Source organism: Salvelinus namaycush, chromosome 35, assembly GCF_016432855.1.
Source record: "Salvelinus namaycush isolate Seneca chromosome 35, SaNama_1.0, whole genome shotgun sequence".
In the NCBI taxonomy this organism is placed as follows: domain Eukaryota; kingdom Metazoa; phylum Chordata; class Actinopteri; order Salmoniformes; family Salmonidae; genus Salvelinus; species Salvelinus namaycush.
Window position 1 is genome coordinate 28,270,607 of NC_052341.1, and position 21,932 is coordinate 28,292,538.

At 43.1% G+C, this 21,932-nt stretch overlaps 1 protein-coding gene across 1 annotated transcript in view; it reads right to left on the reverse strand.

Moving 5' to 3' along the window:
• Window positions 1-21,932, reverse strand: part of LOC120029866 (1-phosphatidylinositol 4,5-bisphosphate phosphodiesterase epsilon-1-like) — a 90,400-nt gene that overhangs the window by 16,772 nt on the left and 51,696 nt on the right. The window contains exons 9-22 of the mRNA XM_038975174.1: window positions 18,934-19,546; window positions 18,528-18,677; window positions 18,305-18,422; window positions 12,437-12,551; window positions 12,071-12,193; window positions 11,431-11,567; window positions 7,937-8,175; window positions 7,676-7,737; window positions 7,392-7,557; window positions 7,013-7,120; window positions 6,710-6,826; window positions 6,372-6,530; window positions 1,551-1,680; window positions 14-138 (exon numbers count right to left, since the gene is read on the reverse strand). Coding sequence (XP_038831102.1) covers window positions 14-138; window positions 1,551-1,680; window positions 6,372-6,530; window positions 6,710-6,826; window positions 7,013-7,120; window positions 7,392-7,557; window positions 7,676-7,737; window positions 7,937-8,175; window positions 11,431-11,567; window positions 12,071-12,193; window positions 12,437-12,551; window positions 18,305-18,422; window positions 18,528-18,677; window positions 18,934-19,546 — 2,362 coding nt within the window. The remainder of the gene's footprint in view (window positions 1-13; window positions 139-1,550; window positions 1,681-6,371; window positions 6,531-6,709; window positions 6,827-7,012; window positions 7,121-7,391; window positions 7,558-7,675; window positions 7,738-7,936; window positions 8,176-11,430; window positions 11,568-12,070; window positions 12,194-12,436; window positions 12,552-18,304; window positions 18,423-18,527; window positions 18,678-18,933; window positions 19,547-21,932) is intronic.

Genomic DNA, 21,932 nt, shown 5'->3' on the forward strand with positions numbered 1-21,932 from the left:
AGGTGAAACCCACCTTCCCTTTGTACTTGGTTACAGCATTGTCTGCTTTCTTCACCCTCTTGGCCATCTCATCAGTGATGGGATGGTCTTCCTTGTCACCTGATGACTTCCTTTCTGGTTTATCATTCAGGACGTTATCTGAGAAACAAAACCATTGTCTTTGAGTGAGGGAGTCAGACAGAACAGCTTGAATTACTCAAATGACTGCTTCCAATGTAATGTTATTCACTGGCTTCACATTTAATCTTCCTTGTGAAACCATTACCGGTAAACTGAGATAAGAATTCCATCCCATAACACATTCCACATGCTTGCAATGCTGGGAATTGGGGAAATGCTATTCAGACGAAAACAGTGGCCCTCCACAAATCCCAAAATGCAACGCAATGTCTGTAAACAAAGAGCCTGGGAGTTCGAGTCTTCAGCTCTTCTCTCGCCCACACACAGCAGGATACAATACATGACTGTAAACACAGATTTGATGTCAGCAATGGATCACTCAAAGATGATTTCCACCAAAACGCATCATGACAGTTACTTTACTGCAGGAATCACACTGGTTGAGTGCAGTTTCAGTGTAGTGTCATCTGTCTGTCTCACACTGCTCTGGTTACATGTGGTGGCTGGTGAGAGCCTATCCGCAGAGGTAGTGGAGTGGGCTAGGGATTTTCACCCCCACCGCTCCATGTTTCGACAGGGGCCTGAAGAAACCAGATGTCTTGGTTTTCTCTCTGATGAGCCATTGTCACTAGCAAGGTCAGGACGTACATATCAAGACACAGCAGTGCGGATGGGGGGGTTTGACGTATTTACACTACACTGGTCCTGTGTGTACTGACAACACAGAACCAAACAGATCATCAGCCATTAACCCACAAACCACACGGTCTTCTGCTTTAACCATACTCCCTCTGCAGTTTAATACTACAATTACCCTCAATGTCAAGTCCCAGAATTCTAACCTATCCAGTACCCCCCCTTGGTACAGTAAAAGCCTCGATTTCACCCCAGCAAGCAGGTAAGCAAGGGAGACCTGCAAAGTGTACAGTACCCAGGCCCACGGTACAAGCTCACTGCACAGACGGAGTGCTACAGTTGGAACCATGCAGTGGAGCTGGTACTGTAAATGCAGGGAGACCGCTTATGTCGTTCAGTTTACCTTCAAGGCTATAAGAGGCAGTGGAATCTGGAAAGAGGTCAGCTGCAGCACAGAGGAACAGTCAGGGACAGAGTAATAGGAGGAAAGAGCACAGGAAAACAAACACACCTCCAAGTAGAGCTACTGTAAATCCACTGGAGGCTTCCCTTATGTTAATAACAGACAGAATCGAGGGAGGTGTTAAAAAGAAGAGTCTAAATACAAGTCATTATCCTTCATAACAACCATACATTGTTACAGCGATGTACTATAGGGGCGGAGTGAGGGAGAAAGTAGTTAGTGAGGACGTCATTGAAACCACAAGAGACTGAAGCTTTGATCTGCTCAGTATGTGTGTTGTACACATTGTTACAGAGTGTTTATCTACAGTAACAGCGAGTCTCTCTCTCACCATCAGACAAGGATTCACAGTCATCGTCATACTCGTCTTCTTCCTCTTCATCATCGTCGTGGTTACCAGGAGAGCTTCCTCCCGGGGCCCCGTTGCTGGTCTGTGCCTTTATGTGGGCCAGCTGGTGAGTCTGAGAGAACAGAGCATGATGAGTGGAAAGTCCTGTAGCCATTGCACCATGTCAACAGACATAAAAGCTTGTTCTTACATGGGGCCATTATCTTTGAGTGCTTCCAGGTCTAGGCTCCTCAGTCACTTCCGAAGACACAGCTTGACTGACGTCATCCTCGACTGCGAGGGGCCGTGTGTATATACTGTGCGCATTCGTTCACACTGTATAAGGTCTTGTAGTGTGGCAATATTTGATATACATACATATTATATACACACACCTCGCATGCGACCCTAGATAAGATTATCCAATTAGCCTATGAAATTCACTGCATGACTGAGGGACCTTACAGATAATTGTATGTGAGGGGTACAGAGATTAGGTAGTCATTTAAAAATCATGTTAAACACTATTATTTGGTTATTGGACAGAGTGAGTCCATGCAACTTAAGCAAATGTTTACTCCTGAACTTATTTTGGCTTGCCATAACAAAGGTGTTGAATACTTATTGACAAGACATTTCAGCTTATAATTTTTCATTAATTTGTAAACATTTCAAAAAGCATAATTCCACTGAAATGGGGTATTGTGTGTAGGCCAGTGACACAAAACCCAAATGTATTCAATTTTAAATTCAGGCTGTAACAACAAAATGTGGAAAAAGTTAAGGGGTGTGAATACTTTTTTTAAGGCACTGTATGTGTGACGACCTGAGGGGGTGTGCTGGGTACTATAGAGATGACAGAATTCCTGAGAGGACAAAAAAAGAGATGCTTGCATACAGTGTCATCAGGGTTCACTTTGAACAACTAACCACAGAGATGATATATCCATTTGTATGGCAAAGTTTAATATACAGTGCATTTGGAAATTATTCAGACCCCTTCAATTGTTTTGTTACAGCCTTATTCTAAAATGTATTAATTCTTAAGCCTAGGCGTCCCACTAGCAGGACAACTTCCGATGAAACTGGAGGGCGCGCAATACAAATTATGTATATTAAACATTTAGGTACATACAAGTGTCTTATATCGGTTGAAAGCTTAAATTCGTGTTAATCTAACTACACTGTCCGATTTACAGTAGCTATTACAGAGAAAACATGCCATGCGATTGTTTGGGGACGAAGCACAGGTTTCATAAATTCACAAATAGCTATTAAATATTCATACTTTTTGAAAATCTTCCTCTGATTTGTCATCCGAAGGGTCCCAGCTATAACATGTAGTGTCGTTTTGTTAGATAAAATCCTTCTTTATATGCCAAAAAGTCAGTTTAGTTGGCGCCATCGATTTGAGTAATCCACTCGTACAACATGCAGAGAAAGGAATCCGAAAATCTACCCCTAAACTTTATTTCAACAAGTCAAAATACGTTTCAATTTACTCCTCAGATACCCTAAAATGTAATCAAACTATTATATTTCTTACGGAAAGAAGTATGTTCAATAGGAAACCAATATCAGGTGAACGTTGTCTTCATGGCGCACGCAAACACAAATTTCCAAGACTGTGTCCCTGTACAAAAACTGATATTTCTTATTCATTTTGGAAGTTACAAGCCTGAAACCTTGAACATAGACTGCTGACACCCAGTGGAAGCCATAGGAATTGCATCCAGGGAGCTAATTTTCAGTGTGCCATTGTAAGAGGATGGTCTCTCAAAAAAATATAAATAATTCTGGTTGGTTTTTCTTTGGATTTTCTCCTATCATATCTATTGTGTTATATTCTCATATATTATTTTAACATTTCTACAAACTTCAAAGTGTTTTCTTTCCAATGGTACCAATTATATGCATATCCTGGCTTCAGGGCCTGAGCAACAGGCAGTTTACTTTGGGCACATCATTCAGGCGGAAATTTTGAAAAAAGGGGCCTAGCCCTAAGAAGTTTAATTAAAACATTTTCCTTAATCGACACACAATACCCCATAATGACAAAGCACTTCTTTTTGTGTATGCAAATGTATAAAAAATTAAATACAGAAATCCTTATTTACGTAAGTATTCAGATCCTTTTCTATGAGATTCAAAATTGAGCTCAGGTGCATACTGTTTCCATTGATCATCCTTGAGATGTTTCTACAACTTGAAGGTCTCCAAGAACACAGTTGCCTCCATCATTGTTAAATGGAAGAAGTTTGAAAAAAACAAAACTCTTCCTAGAGCTGGCCGCCGGCCAAACTGAGCAATCGGGGGAGAAGGGCCTTGGTCAGGTAGGGGACCAAGCACCTGATGGTCACTGACAGAGCTCCAGAGTTCCTCTGTGGAGATGGGAGAACATTCCAGAAGGACAACCATCTATGCAGCACTCCACCAATAAGCCTTTATGGCCTAGAGTGGCCAGACAGAAGCCACTCCTCAGTAAAAGGGACATGACAGCCCGATTGGAGTTTGCCAAAAGGCACCTAAAGGACTCTCAGACCATGAGAAACAAGATTCTCTGGTCTGATGAAACCAAGATTGAACTATTTGGCCTGAATGCCAAGCCTCACGTCTGGAGGAAACCTGGCACAATCCCTTTTGTGAAGCATGGTGGTGGCAGCATCATGCTGTGGGGATGTTTTTCAGCGGCAGGGACTGGGAGACTAGTCAGGATCGAGGGAAAGATGAACAGTACAAGTACAGAGAGATCCTTGATGAAAACCTGCTCCAGAGCGCTCACGACCTCAGACTTAGGCGAAGGTTCACCTTCCAACAGGACAACGACCCTAAGCACACAGCCAAGACAACGCAGGAGTGGCTTCGGGACAGGTCTCTGAATGTCCTTGAGTGGCCTAGCCAGAGCACGGACTTGAACCTGATCGAACATCTCTGGAGAGACCTGAGAATAGCTGTCCAGCTCCCCATCCAACCTGACAGAGCTTGAGAGGATCTGCAGAGAAGAATGGGAGAAACTCCCCAAATACAGGTGTGCCAAGCTTGTAGCATCATTCCCAAGAATATTCGAGGCTGTAATCGCTGCCAAATCGCTGATATTTCCATTTTTTTTTTTATTATGTTTTTGCTTTGTCATTGTGGTGTAATGTGTGTAGATTGTTGATGAGAAAAACTATTTAATCCATTTTAGAATAAGTCTAACGTAACAAAATGTGGAAAAAGTCAAGGGGTCTGAATACTTTCCGAATGTACTGTATAATGAACTAAAATATAAAACGCAACATGCAACAATTTCAAAGATTTTACTGAGTTACAGTTCATATTAGGAAATCAGTCAACTTAAATAAATGCATTAGTCCCTTATCTATGGATTTCACATGACTGGGAATACAGATATGCATTTGTTGGTCACAGATACCTTAAAAGAAAAGGGCCTCAGGATCTCGTCACGGTATTTATGTGCATTCAAATTGCCATTGATAAAACGCAATTGTGTTCGTTGTCCTTAGCTTATGCCTGCCCATAATTCCATAACCCCCACCAGGTTTCCATGTAATTGTTGATAGTTTTGCATACGAATATAAAAAAATGTGCACATTTTCCCACCAGAGAAAATGTTTCCTTCCAATTTAATTATTGCGGATAAAAGTCTGTGCGTGATGACGTAGTGCACATAAAAATACAAGTGAAATGTTTTCTTTACCCCCCTTTTCGCTTTGGTCTCATCGCTGCAACTCCCCAACGGGCTTGGGAGAGGCGAAGGTGGAGTCATGCGCCCGCCTAACCGCGCTTCTTAAACACCCCCCAGCTTAACCCGGAAGCCAGCCGCGCCAATGTGTCGGAGAAAACACTGTTCAAATGGCGACAGGGGTCATCCTGCAGACACCCGGCCCGCCACAAGGAGTCACTAGAGCACGATGAACCAAGTATAACCCCCCCCGGCTAAACCCTCCGCTAACCGGACGACGCTGGGCCAATTGTGCACCGTCCTATGGGACACCCGGTTGTGGCACAGCCCGGGAATGACCCCGGATCTGTAGTAACGCCTCTAGCACTGCGACGCAGTGCCTTATACCGCTTGGGAGGCCCCCTCTACTGACGGTTTTGTCAATAAAAATGTTGTATAGCATTTTCTATTTGCCCATTGAACGTGCGCTGCAGCCAACCATTCACAGATATGGTGCGGGTTTAGCTTACATTAGATTATTATGGACAAAAGAGCAAGATTTTTTATTTGTCAAACGGCAGCCAAGCATCGATAATGTCACCGGAATAGGACCCTTTATATTTAATAGAAAGGAGCATCAAGCTCATCACAGGGTGGTGAAAGTGCACAGTGAAGTTCATCATAGCTTATCAGTAGTCAAATAAACTGCACGCTTTCTGAGTCGTAGTGGGAGGATCACACAAAATATCATTGTGTGACTCCAAGTTTACATTCGATAAGATGGTTACAATATCAATATTTGCGCATAAAGGCATTTCCACCTTCATTTCTCACATAATTAATTTTAGACTCAAAAGATTGTATTTTGTTTTGTCGGCATTTGGAAAGTTTTCTAACACATTTGCTGTTTCCATCAGCCCTGTTGTGACATTTTTTATCCAACTTACTTTACTCGCATTAAAAAGGTTGGATGGACACCTGGTTACTAACACTCATTTCAATAGTGGATGGATACTGTGTGAGAGAGATGCATAATGGACTCTTGACTGGGGAAGAGCAGGCTGCCTCTTGAGTATTTTCCTTGTTTTCCTGGGCCATTGTCCATGCAGACCCAAAGGTGACAAAGCGCACATACGTTAGGGCCGATCCTACAGTCTCACCTTCTGTTTGAGAGTGTCAACAGGAGCCTGGTGTGCCGTCAGCTTCTTGTTCTTGAGGAGGATCTTTCCCTTCAGTTGCAGTGGGGAGGGGAGCAGCGGGTCATCAGAGAAATCACTTTCAAACAGGAATTTGCTCACCAGCTTGACTCCGAACACCGCCTTCAAACACAAATAAACAGATCAAGTGGGCTGACCAAAGGAATCCTCACAGACACGTTAAAATCAAAGGTGTTTCATCAAAGCACTATCAGAGTGGTCTCCAAAGAAGGAAGGAATGAATTAACGAGGTTCAGCTAGAATCCGTACTGATCATGTCCATTGGAGCCAGAAGGAGGTACCTTGAAGATTTCAGCCATTTTGCGTTGCTGGGGCAGAGAGCAGTGGTTCTCAATGGACAGGATGACCGGCATGTCTGAGTTGACAAAAGCAGTGCGATTGATCGCCTCCACCACATCCTAGAAGGAAATGGGTTACAGTATGAGGCATAACTACAGTCCTATTTATTCAATAATTCCAGCATATAAGCAGTATTACTCAAGCTATAAAAGAGGTATGCCGTCATTGTACTGCATCTTGGACAAACTGTGACACAAGGTCAATAGCGGCAGTGTGACAGGGTTGTGGCAGGGTTATAGACTAACCTTAAAGGGGATCTTGGTGGTCAGGGTGTATCCGTGGTAAATAATGGGTGATCCGTCGTCTCCATCCCAACAGTCCAGCTCCACACTCCTGCAGCCCTGCAGCAGGACCTAGACAACACAACAACCACATCCCATCATAATAAGACAAGACACCAAAACATAATTCATCTTATAGTACAGTAGGAGCCCAGAGTTTTTCCTGGTCAGGTCACAGTCTGGAAAAACTCCTAGCCCTGCTTATGGCAAACCAAACTGAAGATGACAAATTGATCCGATGCTTAGAAATCCCCTACACAAATAAACTAGAAAAGGTACATTTCCGGGAGAAAATATGTTTGCTTGCGTCAGTTATCTAAAAGGGTGATAGTGGTGATCTCACCTGGCTGTAAAGCTCCACGGAGGACTCTCCTTTGAGCTGGTGTCCAGTGAGGTACGTGTTGTGAGAGGACTCTATGTAGTAGTAAGACATTGGGTAGTGGAGCTCCTCCGCGTTCACCTGAGACTCCTCGTTCTTAGACGCAAAGTTCTCCTTGTCCATCAAAAACCTGGGGAGGATTTGAGGAAAAAGGTCAGTAATTAAACTGGTCATGAACGTAATTTCAAAATTCCTTTGACGAATTTCTTGAGTTAATTACCCATTAAAAATGACGTTAGTTAAGGTACCTGGCAAAACCTTCAAAGGACATCCAACCCATCTGACGTACGCTTACACAAGGCTCAAATGTCTGAGGGAGACAAAGGAAAACAATTGAACAATACATCACAGGAATATAATACTCCAAGTCTTACTTGCATCACATCTGTGTTCTGTACAGTATGTCCCAAGTTAAAGGGACATTACATTCCAAAATCAAATTATGTCAGATGTTTTCAGACCGTAAGACACATCCAATTTCGGCCTGGTGGACCAGTCATGAGACCTACCTGGATGATGCTTTGGATCTCGTCGTAGGTCAGGTGTTTTCGCTGGCAGTTCACCAGGAAGTCGTTGAGCTGTGGGACGGCCAGCCCAAGCACCCCTAGAGAGGCGTTCTCCACGCCCGTCCCATTGGTCACGATGCTGGCTGCAGCAATGGCGTCCGAGATCTGCTTCTGGTTTTCCGACATCTGCTGGCGTGGTCGGATGAAGAGGCCCAGGTCCGATCCATTACGGGTCAGCAAGTCTGTGGAGGACAGGAAAACCGCATCTTTAGAATTCATTCCCTAACTAACCAATACTCCCCAGGGTAGCTTACTAATCTAAATCTGCATGTAACATTATGATAGGGCTGACCCTATTTAATCGACTGGTCGATAGGCTGTTGGTCGACCGAGATTCCTTTAATCAAACAGTAGCACCAAAAATCATGGTGTACAAGACACCTGTTTGATTCCCGCCTGTCTGAGTGGACTAATCCATTGTGGAGGCGGGACAGTTTATCACAAGTCATGTGCTACTGAAATTGTATATGGTTATAAACTCAGCAAAAAAAGAATGGTCCTCTCACTGTCAACTGCGTTTATTTCCAGCAAACTTAACATGTGTAAATATTTGTATGAACATAAGAAGATTCAATAACTGAGACATAAACTGAACAAGTTCCACAGACATGTGACGAACAGAAATGGAATAGTGTGTCCCTGAACAAAAGGGGGGTCAAAATCAAAAGTAAGAGTCAGTATCTGGTGTGCATCTCCTCCTCATGGACAGCACCAGATTTGCCAGTTCTTGCTGTGAGATGTTACCCTATTCTTCCACCAAGGCACCTGCAAGTTCCCAGACATTTCTGGGGGGAATGGCCGTAGCCCTCATCCTACGATCCAACAGGTCCCAGACGTGCTCAATGGGATTGAGATCCGGGTTCTTCACTGGCCATGGCAGAACACTGACATTCCTGTCTTGCATGAAATCACGCAGAGAATGAGCAGTATGGCTGGTGGCATTGTCATGTTGGATGGTCATGTTAGGATGAGCCTGCAGGAAGGGTACCACATGAGGGAGGAGGAGGTCTTCCCTGTAACACACAGCGTTGAGATTGCCTGCAATGACAACAAGCTCAGTTCGATGATGCTGTGACACACCGCCCCAGACCATAACGGACCCTCCACCTCCAAATCGATCCCGCTCCAGAGTACAGGCCTCGGTGTAATGCTCATTCCTTCGACGATAAACGCGAATCCAACCATCACCCCTGGTGAGACAAAACCGCGACTCGTCAAAGAGCACTTTTTGCCAGTCCTGTCTGGAACAGCAACGTTGTTGCCAGTGATGTCTGGTGAGGACCTGCCTTACAACAGGCCTACAAGACCTCAGTCCAGCCTCTATGAGCCTATTGTGGACAGTCTGAGCACTGATGGAGGGATTGTGCGTTCCTTGTGTAACTCTGGCAGTTGTTGTTGCCATCCTGTACCTGTCCCGCAGGTGTGATGTTCGGATGTACCGATCCTGTGCAGGTGTTGTTACCCGTGGTCTGCCACTGAGGACGATCAGCTGTTTGTCCTGTCTCCCTGTAGTGCTGTCTTAGGCGTCTCACAGTACGGACATTGCAATTTATTGCCCTGGCCACATCTGCAGTCCTCATGCCTCCTTGCAGCATGCCTAAGACACGTTCATGCAGATGAGCAGGGACCCTGGGCATCTTTCTTTTGGTGTTTTTCAGAGTCAGTAGAACGGACTCTTTAGTGTCCTAAGTTTACATAACTGTGACCTTAATTGCCTACTGTCTATAAGCTGTTAGTGTCTTAACGACCGGTCCACAGGTGCATGTTCATTAATTGGTTATGGTTCATTGAACAAGCATAGGAAACAGTGTTTAAACACTTTACAATGAAGATCTGTGAAGTTATTTGGATTTTTCTGAATTATCTTTGAAAGACAGGTTCCTGAAAAAAGGACGTTTATGTATGTATGTATGTATGTATGTATGTACATACATATATACATATATATATATATATATATATATATGTATATGTATATACATATATATATATATATATATATATATATATATATATATATATATATATATATATATATATGTATGATCAATGATCATGAGGAAGGTGAGGGATCAGCCCAGAACTACACGGCAGGACCTGGTCAATGACCTGAAGAGAGCTGGGACCACAGTCTCAAAGAAAACCATTAGTAACACACTACGCCGTCATGGATTAAAATCCTGCAGCGCACGCAAGGTCCCCCTGCTCAAGCCAGCGCATGTCCAGGCCCATCTGAAGTTTGCAATGACCATCTGGATGATCCAGAGGAGGAATGGGTGAAGGTCATGTGGTCTGATGAGACAAAAATAGAGCTTTTTGGTCTAAACTCCACTCGCCGTGTTTGGAGGAAGAAGAAGGATGAGTACAACCCCAAGAACACCATCCCAACCGTGAAGCATGGAGGTGGAAACATCATTCTTTGGGGATGCTTTTCTGCAAAGGGGACAGGACGACTGCACCGTATTGAGGGGAGGATGGATGAGGCCATGTATCGCGAGATCTTGGCCAACAACCTCCTTCCCTCAGTAAGAGCATTGAAGATGGGTCGTGGCTGGGTCTTCCAGCATGACAACGACCCGAAACACACAGCCAGGGCAACTAAGGAGTGGCTCCGTAAGAAGCATCTCATGGTCCTGGAGTGGCCTAGCCAGTCTCCAGACCCGAACCCAATAGAAAATCTTTGGAGGGAGCTGAAAGTCCGTATTGACCTGAAGGATCTGGAGAAGGTCTGTATGGAGGAGTGGGCCAAAATCCCTGCTGCAGTGTGTGCAAACCTGGTCAAGAACTACAGGAAACGTATGATCTCTGTAATTGCAAACAAAGGTTTCTGTACCAAATATTAAGTTCTGCTTTTCTGATGTATCAAATACTTATGTCATGCAATAAAATGCAAATTAATTACTTAAAAATCATACAATGTGATTTTCAGGATTTTTGTTTTAGATTCCGTCTCTCACAGTTGAAGTGTACCTATGATAAAAATTAGACCTCTACATGCTTTGTAAGTAGGAAAACCTGCAAAATCGGCAGTGTGTATATATATATATATATATACACACACACACATATACATACATATATATACACATATATACACATATATACATATATATACACATATATTTTGGTTACTACATATACTACATATTTTGGTTACCTTATTTTGGTTACTACATGATTCCATACGTGTTATTTCATAGTGAAGACATCAAAACTATCATTCTACAACTTAGAAAATAGTAAAAATAAAGAAAAAACTTTGAATGAGTAGGTGTGTCCAATCTTTTGACTGGTGTTGTATATACGTTCTGACCTTTTATTTTTGCTTTTTTTAAATGTAACTTTTAAACAATGACTGAACAGTACCAAATGCAAAACCACTCACACAGTCACAGACAAACACATAGGGTTTCAGTAAGACAATGTGAGAGACATACCTAGGTCAGGCTGCAGTCCCGTGTCCTTGTCGTCAATCCTCAGGGTGGTGTAGAGGGGGGCAGACTCTGGGCCAGAGCTACTGCAAGGAACGGCGTAGGTGTCAAACAGCTCCTTCAGGTCTTTACGGCTCCGAATGCTGCACATCAAAACAAGAACAAGGGCTTTTACATTCAATTGACAAGAGAGGGAAATTATTATCCACTCTTGGGGAACAATGGGAGTGGACAATGCTATGGTTTTGTAATTATTACACGTTGTTTCGGTGTGTAGCCTTAGTCTGTTTTCAACTGAGAGAAACCTCAGAAGAACCCAGTGTGTCTTTTACAAAACAACCTTCGGAAAGATTGGTTGGATTTGTCAAAACTTCTTCTGAATGTCTGAATGGAATGCAATTTCTATATCCTGTATGTATTGTGAAAGTACAGCAGGCCTATGTGTTGTATAAGTGTAGGGACGATATACACAGCACATAATTGTGCTCTTACCCTTTGAGAATTCCTTCTACCTTCCCAGTGGGAATGATTAACAGAGGCATATTGAATTTAAATCACTACCATGGACTTGTATAGTTACTGTTCCTATATAGACTATAGTTACTGTATACTGTAAAGAGAGGTGGTCGGAAGTTGGATGGAGCACCTGAAAGACTTGAAGAGCTCGACGAACTCGATGAAGCTCATAGTGCTGTCAGAGCTCATGAGGTCCTGGAAGCCCTTGAAGAAGCCCTTCCCTAGGCCGTGCCAGCTCTTGCTGCTCCATGCACTACACAGGGACAAGAGGAGAGGGATTGGTGACTGTTCCAAGTTAAAAACACTAGATTTAAAAATGATATTTTATATTGTAGATAAAGACGATTAAATAAAGTATTTGGTACAAGGTTCACTGTATGAGTAGGTTGACATGTAAGTATTTGACACTAGGTTTACAGATGAATTATAAACCAGAGTGATAGAAAGGCAGTTTTTACCCTTATGAACAGGCCTGGGGTCAGGTTTTGTGTCTTACCCTGGCTGGGCCTTGGTGCTGCCTGAGAGGATGGGGGAGGAGGCCAGGGAACCAGAGGCCAGGGAACCAGGGCTCTTACAGCTCGGTGGGGGGAAGGGTCCAGGGAAGCAGTCCTCTATGGAATCAATAAAGTACAGAGTTACACACACAGTATAAATGGTCAAACACAGTGAACTAGAGGATTCCAAAAGAAAAAAAAAAAAATCTGGTACTATTTAAAATCTCAAGTATTCACATTTTTGTGTCCCTCCCTATAAAACATACACTCTCCTACATATTTATTTGGACAGTGAAGCTAAAACATTACATTTGGCTCTATACTCCAGCATTTTGCATTTGAGATCAAATTATTTATATATGGAGGCGACAGGACAGAAGGTCACCTTTAATTTGAGGGTATTTTCATACATACAGTGCTTTCAGAAGGTATTCATACCCCTGGACTTAAATCCACATTTTTGTTATTGTACAGCCTGAATTCAAAATGGATTAAATAGATTTTTTCCCCCTCACCCATCTTTACACAATACCCCAAAAGGACAAAGTGAAAACCTGTTTTTAGAAATTAAACACAAAAATCTAATTCACATAAAAATGCACACCCCTGAGTCAATACTTTGTAGAAACACTTTTGGCAGCAATTACAGCTGTGAGTCTGTCCAGTAAAGTCTAACAGCATTTAACACCTGGATTGTGCAATATTTGCCCATTATTATTTTCAAAATTCTTCAAGCTCTGTCAAACTGGTTGTTAATCATTGCTAAACCATTTTTCAGGTCTTCCCATAGATTTTCAAGTAGATTAAGTCAAAACTGTAACTCGGACATTCAGGAACACTTACTGTCTTCTTGGTAAGAAACTCTAGTGAAGATTTGGCCTTGTGTTTTTGGTTATTGTCCTGCTGAAAGGTGAATTCATCTCCCAGTGTCTAGTGGAAAGCAGACTGAACACCATTTTCCTCTAGGATTTTACCTGTGCTTAGCTCCATTCCGTTTCCCTTTTATCCTGAAAAACTCCACTCCTTAATGATTACAAGCATACCCATAACATGATGCAGCCACCATAATGCTCGAAAATATGGAGAGTGGCACTCAGTAATGTGTTGTATTGGATTTGCTCCAAACATAACACTTTGTATTCAGGCCAAAATGTTAACTTCTTGCCACATTTTTGGCAGTATTATTTTAGTGCCTTGTTGCAAACAGGATGCATGTTTCGGAATATTTTTATTCTGTACAGGCTTCCTTTTCGCTCTGTCATTTAGGTTAGTATTGTGGAGTAACTACAATGTTGTTGATCCATCCTCAGGTTTTTCTATCACAGCCATTCAACTCTAACTGTTTAAAGTCACCATTGGCCTCATGGTGAAATCCCTGAGCGGTTTCCTTCCTCTCCGGCAACTGAGTTAGGAAGGATGCCTGTAGTAGTGACTAGGTGTATTGATACACCCAAAGTGTAATTTATAACTTCACCATGCTGAAAGGGATATTCAATATCTGCTTTTTTAAATTTGTGCCCATCTACCAATAGGTGCCCTTCTTTGCGAGGCATTGGAAAACCTCCCTGGTCTTTGTGGTTGAATCGGTGTTTGAAATTCACTGCTCGACGGAAGGGACCTTACAGATAATTGGATGTGTGGGGTACAGAGATGAGGTAGTCATTCAAAAACCAAGTTAAACACTTATTGCACACAAAGTCCATGCAACTTGTTATGCACATTTTTGCTCCTGAACTTAAATTTGTAAGAATTTGAAAAACATAATTCCACTTTGACATTATAGGATATTGTGTGTGGGCCAGTGACCAAAAATCTAAATGTATTCCATTTTAAATTCAGGCTGTAACACAACAAAATGTGGAAAAAGTCAAAGGGTGTGAATACTTTTTGAAGGCACTGTTTCACCGTTTGGAAATTAAAGCACTGTGTATCTAGTCCCCCCAATTGAAGGCGTCATAAGTATTAGGACAAAATCACTTAGTGTATTACGTTTAGTCAAAAGTTTAGTATTTGGTCCCATATTCCTAGCATGCAATGACTACATCAACCATCTGACTCTACAAACTTGTTGGATGCATTTGCAGTTTGTTTTGGTTGGGTTTCGGATTATGTTGTGCCCAATAAAAATTCATGGTAAATAATGTATGGTGTCATTTTGGAATCACTTACTGTAAATAAGAATATAATTCTTCTACATTCATGAGGATGCTACCATGATAACAGATGATCATAACTGAACCTTGAAAAGTGATGAGTGAAAAAAGTTAGCACAAAAATCACAAAAAAAATGCTAATGGTGAGAGGTTAACATGTTTTTTTTTGGCATCTGTAACTTTCACTCATTATTCACGATTCATGATTATATACAATACCAGTCAAAAGTTTGGACACCTATTCATTCAAGGGGTCTTCTTTATTTTACCATTTTGTACATTGTAGAATAATAGTGAAGACAACAAAACTATGAAATAACACATATGGAATCATGTAGTAACCAAAAAAAGTGTTAAACAAATCAAAATAGATTTGAGATTCTTCAAAGTAGCTATCCTTCGCCTTGATGACAGCTTTGCACACTCTTGGCATTCTCTCAACCAACTTCCTGAGTGGCAGGTAGCCTAGTGGTTAGAGCGTTGGGCCAGTAACCGAAATGTTGCCAGATCGTGCCACCAGAGATTCTGGGTTCGAGGCCAGGCTCTGTCGCAGCCGGCCGCGACCGGGAGGCCCATGGGGCGGTGCACAATTGGCCCAGCGTCGTCCGGGTTAGGGAGGGTTTGGCCGGCAGGGATATCCTTGTCTCATCGCGCACTAGCGACTCCTGTGGCGGGCCGGGCGCAGTGCACGCCGACCAGGTCGCCAGGTGTACGGTGTTTCCTCCGACACATTGGTTTCGGAGGATGCATGGCTCTCGACCTTCACCTCTCCCGAGTCCGTACGGGAGTTGCAGCGATGAGACAAGACTAACTACTACCAAATTGGGGAGTAAAAAAGTGGTAAAATAACAAATTTAAAAAAGGTTGCCAGATCGAATCGCCGAGCTGACAAGGTTAAAATCTGTTGTTCTGCCTCTGTCGCCGTACACCTGGCGACATTTAACCCACTGTTCCTAGGTCGTCATTGTAAATAAGAATATATTCTTAACTGACTTGCCTAGTTAAATACATTTTAAATTAAAAAGGAGTTCCCACATATGCTGAGCACTTGTTGGCTGCTTTTCCTTTACTTTGCAGTCCAACTCATCCCAAACCATCTCAATTGGGTTGAGGTCGGGTGATTGTGGAGGCCAGGTCATCTGATGCAGCACTCCATCACTCTCCTTCTTGGTCAAATAGCCCCTACACAGCCTGGAGGTGTGTTGGGTCATTGTCCTGTTGAAAAACAAATGATAGTCCAACTAAGTGCAAACCAGATGGGATGGCATATCGCTGCAGAATACAGGTTAAGTGTGCCTTGAATTCTAAATAACAGACAGTGTCATAAGCAAAGCACCCCCACAACTCCTCCATGCTTCACGGTGGGAACCACACATGCGGAGATCATCCATTCACCTACACTGCGTCTCACAAAGACACGGCGGTTGGAACCAAAAATCTTACATTTGGACTCGTCAGACTATAGGACAGATTTCCACTGGTCTAATGTCCATTGCTCGTGTTTCTTGGCCCAAGCAAGTCTCTTCTTCTTATTGGTGTCCTTTGGTAGTGGTTTCTTTGCAGCAATTCGACCTAGAAGGCCTGTTTCACGCAGTCCCCTCTGAACTGTTGAGATGTGTCTGTTACTTAAACTCTGAAGCATTTATTTGGGCTGCAATTTCTGAGACTGCTAACTCTAATGAATTTATCCTTTGCAGCAGAGGTAACTCTGGGTTTTCCTTTCCTGTGGCGGTCCTCATGAGAGAGTTTCATCATCGTACTTGATGGTTTTTGCGACTGCACTTGAAGAAACTTTCAAAGTTCTTGAGATTTTCCGGATTGACTGACCTTCATGTCTTAAAGTAATGATGGACTGTCGTTTCTCTTTGTTATTTGAGTGGTTCTTGCCATATGGACTTGGTCTTATACCAAATAGGGCTATCTTCTATATACACCCATACCTTGTCACAACACAACTGATTGGCTAAAACACATTAAGGAAATAAATTCCACAAATTAACTTTTAACAAGGCTCACCTGTTGATTGAAATGCATTCCAGGTGACTACCACATGAAGCTAGTTGAGAGAATGCCAAGTGTGCAAAGCTGTCATCAAGGAAAAGGGTGGCTACTTTGAAGAATCTCAAATCTATTTTGATTTGTTTAACACTTTTTTTGGTTACTACATGATTGTGTTATTTCATAGTTTTGATGTCTTCACTATTATTCTACAATGTAGAAAATAGTAAAAAATAAAGACAAACCCTGGAATGAGTAGGTGTGTCCAAACTTTTGACTAGTTGTGGATATATTTTTTACTATTCAAACCGTTATTACGGAGACCGTGGACATCTGGCTAGCCAATTAGCATCATCCAAAATCTGTATGAATGTATGAAAATGTATGAAAATACCCTCAAATAAAAGGTGACATACATTCTTTACCATCGCCACAAAGAATGCTGGAGTATAAAGCCAAATTAAACATTTTAGTTTCACTGTCCAAATAAATATATAGGGGAGTATATGGGAGGACAGTTGCATGTCTCTGAATAATTTTTGAATAATAATTTTTTAATAATATCTCACATAATTGTGAGATATGGTGTAATAAACCTAATCTAAATCTAGTGATGAATGTGGCAATTGAGCAAGTTGAGACTAAACTGCTTGATGTAAACCTAGATTGTAAACTGACATGGTCAAAACATATTGATTCAACGGTTGCTAAGATGGGGAAAGGTCGGCTGTGCTTTCTTTACATCTCAATCGACCAAACACGTTCTACAGGCCCTAGTTGTATTACTCCTAGACTGCTGCCCAGTTATATGGTCAGTGCTGCAAAGAACAACATTAGCAAATTAGTTAGTGCCCAGATCAGAGCAGCACGGGTGTGGGTTCTACTAAACTGATATATGGAATTGTTTTAAGATGGTCATACCAAGGATCATTTAGCTATTTGATTTGGAATTTTAGGTATAAAATAAAACATTTGCTTAAGGTGATAGAAATCTGAATGCATTTCCAGCGTTAATGTAACGATACTTTCCTGTAGATATATTGTCTCACATTTTAGAGGTCGTGAGGGGAAACTTTCCTGATTCAAACGCTCATTTCTGCCCGACATAGAATTCTATGCAATTCAACGTCGGGCTTCCCGAGTGGCGCAGCGGTCTAAGGCACTTCATCTTAGTGCTAGAGGAGTCACTACAGACCCTGGTTTGATTCCAGGCTGTATCACAACAGGCCGTGATTGGGAGTCTCATAGGTCGGCGCACAATTGGCCCAGCGTTGTCCGGATTAGGGTTTGGCCAGGGTAGGCCGTCACTGTAAATAAGAATTTATTCTTAACTGACTTGCCTAGTTAAATAAAGGTTAAACAAAAAATACATTCCAGGCAATAGTTAGCCCCGAGGTAGCCTGCCATGGAGCAGGTTAGATCTGAAGGATCCGTTGCCGTAGAAATGTACCTGGCTAAAAGTTTAGCCACTTCCGTGGTACCAGTTATCCCAAGTTGAACTCAGAGTTGACCAAAGTTACCTCGCTAACTCCTCAAACTACATTAGTAGTATAGGGCCTTGGTCTTTGTGAGCGATATTGACGTATTGAAACCACCAAACTGTCTGTTCAATCAGTACATGACATGCCACCAGGGGTCTCTTCATAGCCCCAAGTCCAGAACATGCTGTCTTGGCAACAGCTAATGGGGACCCTAATAAAATACTAATAGACAGGTTACCTAACTCTTCCTGGTGCACGCTGTTATATAGCTCCGGTCCGTTTCTGCACAGGGTGTCCTTGCAGCTCTTGGTTTTACGTTGGCTCGTCTCGTCATCGGTAGCATCCCCGCTGTATTTCTGTGTGATTTATGAAACACTCAATGACACAAATCTTCATAAACTTAGAAAAAATTAAGACTATATTTCTCAAACTAAGACTATTTTTTAAATATTTCTCCTAACCCTGACGAGAGCATTCTTCTTCTTCTTGGTGGTGGAGCTGTTCTTCTGCGCGCTGGGCTTCTCTGTGGCCTCTGTGCCCATGTTCCAGCACCGCCCCCCAAACAGCCTGATGGCCTGAGCTAGGGTGGGACCCTCGTACCTGCCCTCCTCCTATTGTAGATGGGAGATGACAAACAAACGCACCACACAGCAGTCTGAGGAGATTGCTCACTCAAGGTTTATTGGCATTAAGTGAGTCAAAATGATCTTCCTTGCATCTGTGCTCATGTTACAGAGGCTCACTGTTTCCCTTTTGAGTATTGATTCCCAGGACATTAGACATAACAAATATATTTTCATACTTGTGTATTATAGACAGTCAATATTCCTTATTATCCACTACAATCTAAATTAAGTCATTTTTTACCCTATAGAGGCGGACGTACTGCCTCCTGAGCCAGTGCAGCCTCTTATCGGGGAACTTCTTCAGCTTCCTCATGGCGTTGACCAGCTCCACCAGGCCCTCATACAGTATGCAGGCTGTGTGCCTGGGGGACACAAAGTGCAGTAGCCTGTTGTCTGTAGTATGGAGCCCGTAGAGCAGACTGACCCCATTCTCCTCGGCCCTCATGGTGTTACACAGCTTGTTCTGCAGACACACAGCAAACATGTCCACCCCCTGGTGGCCCATGAACACAGCCTTGACCACAGAGAGGTCCAGCAGGCCCTCCGCCAGGCCGCTCACTACGGGTTGACCCAGGCCTGGGGGATCTGTGGGGGGGCTGCCGCTCTGTGGATTAGCCCAGGTCAGAAAGCAGTTGTCGGGCTCCAGGCGGAGGAAGCATCGAGCGGTGAGGTGGCTCTCCTGGTCGTAGTGGATGACAGTGGATCCCTGCAGGAGGAACTGGTGGACGTCAGGCTGGAGGGAGAGCACGTACCAGGGGATGAGCTCCGTGCCGTGGCTAAAGGCCCGGTGGGTCTCATCGGTGCCCTGGAATGCCACCTCTTTAGCCTGCTCAGACAGGTCCCCCTCCACAAACCTGCTGGGAGGATGAAGAATCGGGAGGACATGAAATAGATAAGCAGAACATCAAACAATAGATAATAGTTAATAGTTGTCATCAACACTTCAATCTGTCTCTTCTCTAGGACATAGAGGAAATTGTCTCATCACCAACTTCTATTCAATGAGTGTAACACAACCCAGCCATGTTATCTACCTAAAGAACATCACTTTGAGGATAACAAATCCATTGAACGCAACAGTCTCAAACAGTTCAACTGTTTTTAAAACGTTTAGCATAGTTGAACAAGTATAAAAAGCACCATGCAATTGTAATAGCAAATTCTACTCATACAATTAAAGCAAAGTTAGTTAGTGGGAAACCTCTAAAAATGGCAGTCTAATACCTTACAAGACATGGTTCGAATCAGACCTGCTCCTGAAAGAGCTACGGTGGCGGGAGGAAGAACAGAGAGAAAAAGTCAGGAAGTGTCTAGCTACAAATAGTAAAACAGAAGAGTAAAAGAAGGATGAGAGGTGTCACATTCGCCCTCATCTTTCCTTCAGCCTTGTTGAGCCTTGTTGAGAGAACTTCCATAGAAAACCATAGACTGGATCCAGAGGCCCCTCCGTTCAGAAACTGGGGTCATAAATCATAGGCTTTTTCCACCCAGAGGACAAACAGATCTCCCATCAGGGTCAGGAAACTACACTGAACAAAAATACACAGTGCATTCGGTATTCAGACCCCTTGACTTTTACAGCCTTACTCTAAAATGGATTAAACTGTTTTACCCCTCAATCTACACACAATACCCCATAATGACAAAGCAAAAACAGGTTTGGAAATTTTTGAAATTTTACGAGAGAAAAGAAAACACGGAAATATCACATTTACATACGTATTCAGACCCTTTACTCAGTACTTTGCTGAAGCACCTTTGGCAGCGATTAAAGCCTCAAGTCTTCTTGGGTATGATGCCACAAGCTTGGCACACCTGTATTTGGGGAGTTTCTCCATTCTTCTCAGCAGATCTTCTCAAGCTCTGTCAGGGAGCATCGCTGCACAGCTATTCTCAGGTCTCTCCAGAGATGTTCGATCGGGTTCAAGTCCGGGATCTGGCTGGGCCACTCAAGGACATTGAGACTTGTCCCGAAGCCTCTTCTGCATTGTCTTGGTTGTATTCTTAGGGTCGTTGTCCTGTTGGAAGGTGAACCGTCACCCAAGTCCGAGGTCCTGAGCGCTCTGGAGCAGGTTTTTGTCAAGGATATCTCTGTACTTTGCTCCATTCATCTTTCCCTCAAACCTGACTAATCTCCCAGTCCCTGCCACTGAAAAAACATCCCCACAGCATGATGCTGCCACCACCGTAGGGATTGTTCCAGGTTTCCTCCAGACAAGACGCTTGGAGTTCAATCTTGGTTTCATCAGACCAGAGAATCTTCTTTCTCATGGTCTGAGTCCTTAGGTGCCTTTTGGAAAACTCCAAGCGGGCTGTCATGTGGCTTTTACTGAGGAGTGGCTTCCGTCTGGCCACTACCATAAAGGCCTGATTGGTGGAGTGCTGCAGAGATGTTTGTCCTTCTGGAAGTTTCTCGTATCTCCACAGATCTCTGGAGCTCTGTCAGAGTGACCATCGGGTTCTTGGTCACCTCCCTGACCAAGGCCTTCTTGCTCAGTTCCAAGAGCTGGCCACTCGGTAAAGAGTCTTGGTGGTTCCAAACGTATTCCATTTATGAATGATGGAGGCCACTGTGTTCTTGGGGACCTTCAATGCTTCATAAATTTGTTGGTACCCTTCCCCAGATCTATGCCTCGACACAATCCTGTCTCGGAGCTCTACGGACAATTTCTTCGACCTCATGGCTTGGTTTTTGCTCTGACATGCACTGTCAACTGTGGGACCTTATATAGACAGGTGTGTGCCTTTCCAAATCATGTCCAATCAATTGAATTTACCACAGGTGGACTCCAATCAAGTTGTAGAAACATCAAGGATGATCAATGGAAACAGGCTGCACCTGAGCTCAATTTCAAGTCATAGCAAAGGGTCTGAATACTTATGTTTACAGTTGGTCCGATGTTTCATGTTCATGTTTCATGATCTGAAACAGACATTCTCCATACGCACAAAAAGCTTATTTCGCTCAAATTTTGTGCACAAATTTGTTTAAATCCCTGTTAGTGAGCATTTCAACTTTGTCAAAATAATCCATCCTCCTGACAGGTGTGGCATATCAAGAATCTGATTAAACAGCAGGATCTTTACACAGGTGCACCTTGTGCTGGGGGCAATAAAAGGCCACTAAAATGTGCAGTTTTGTCACAAAATGCCACAGATGCCTCAAGTTTTGAGGGAGAATGCAATTGGCATGCTGACTGCAGGTATATCCACCAGACCTGTTGCCAGAGAATTTAATGT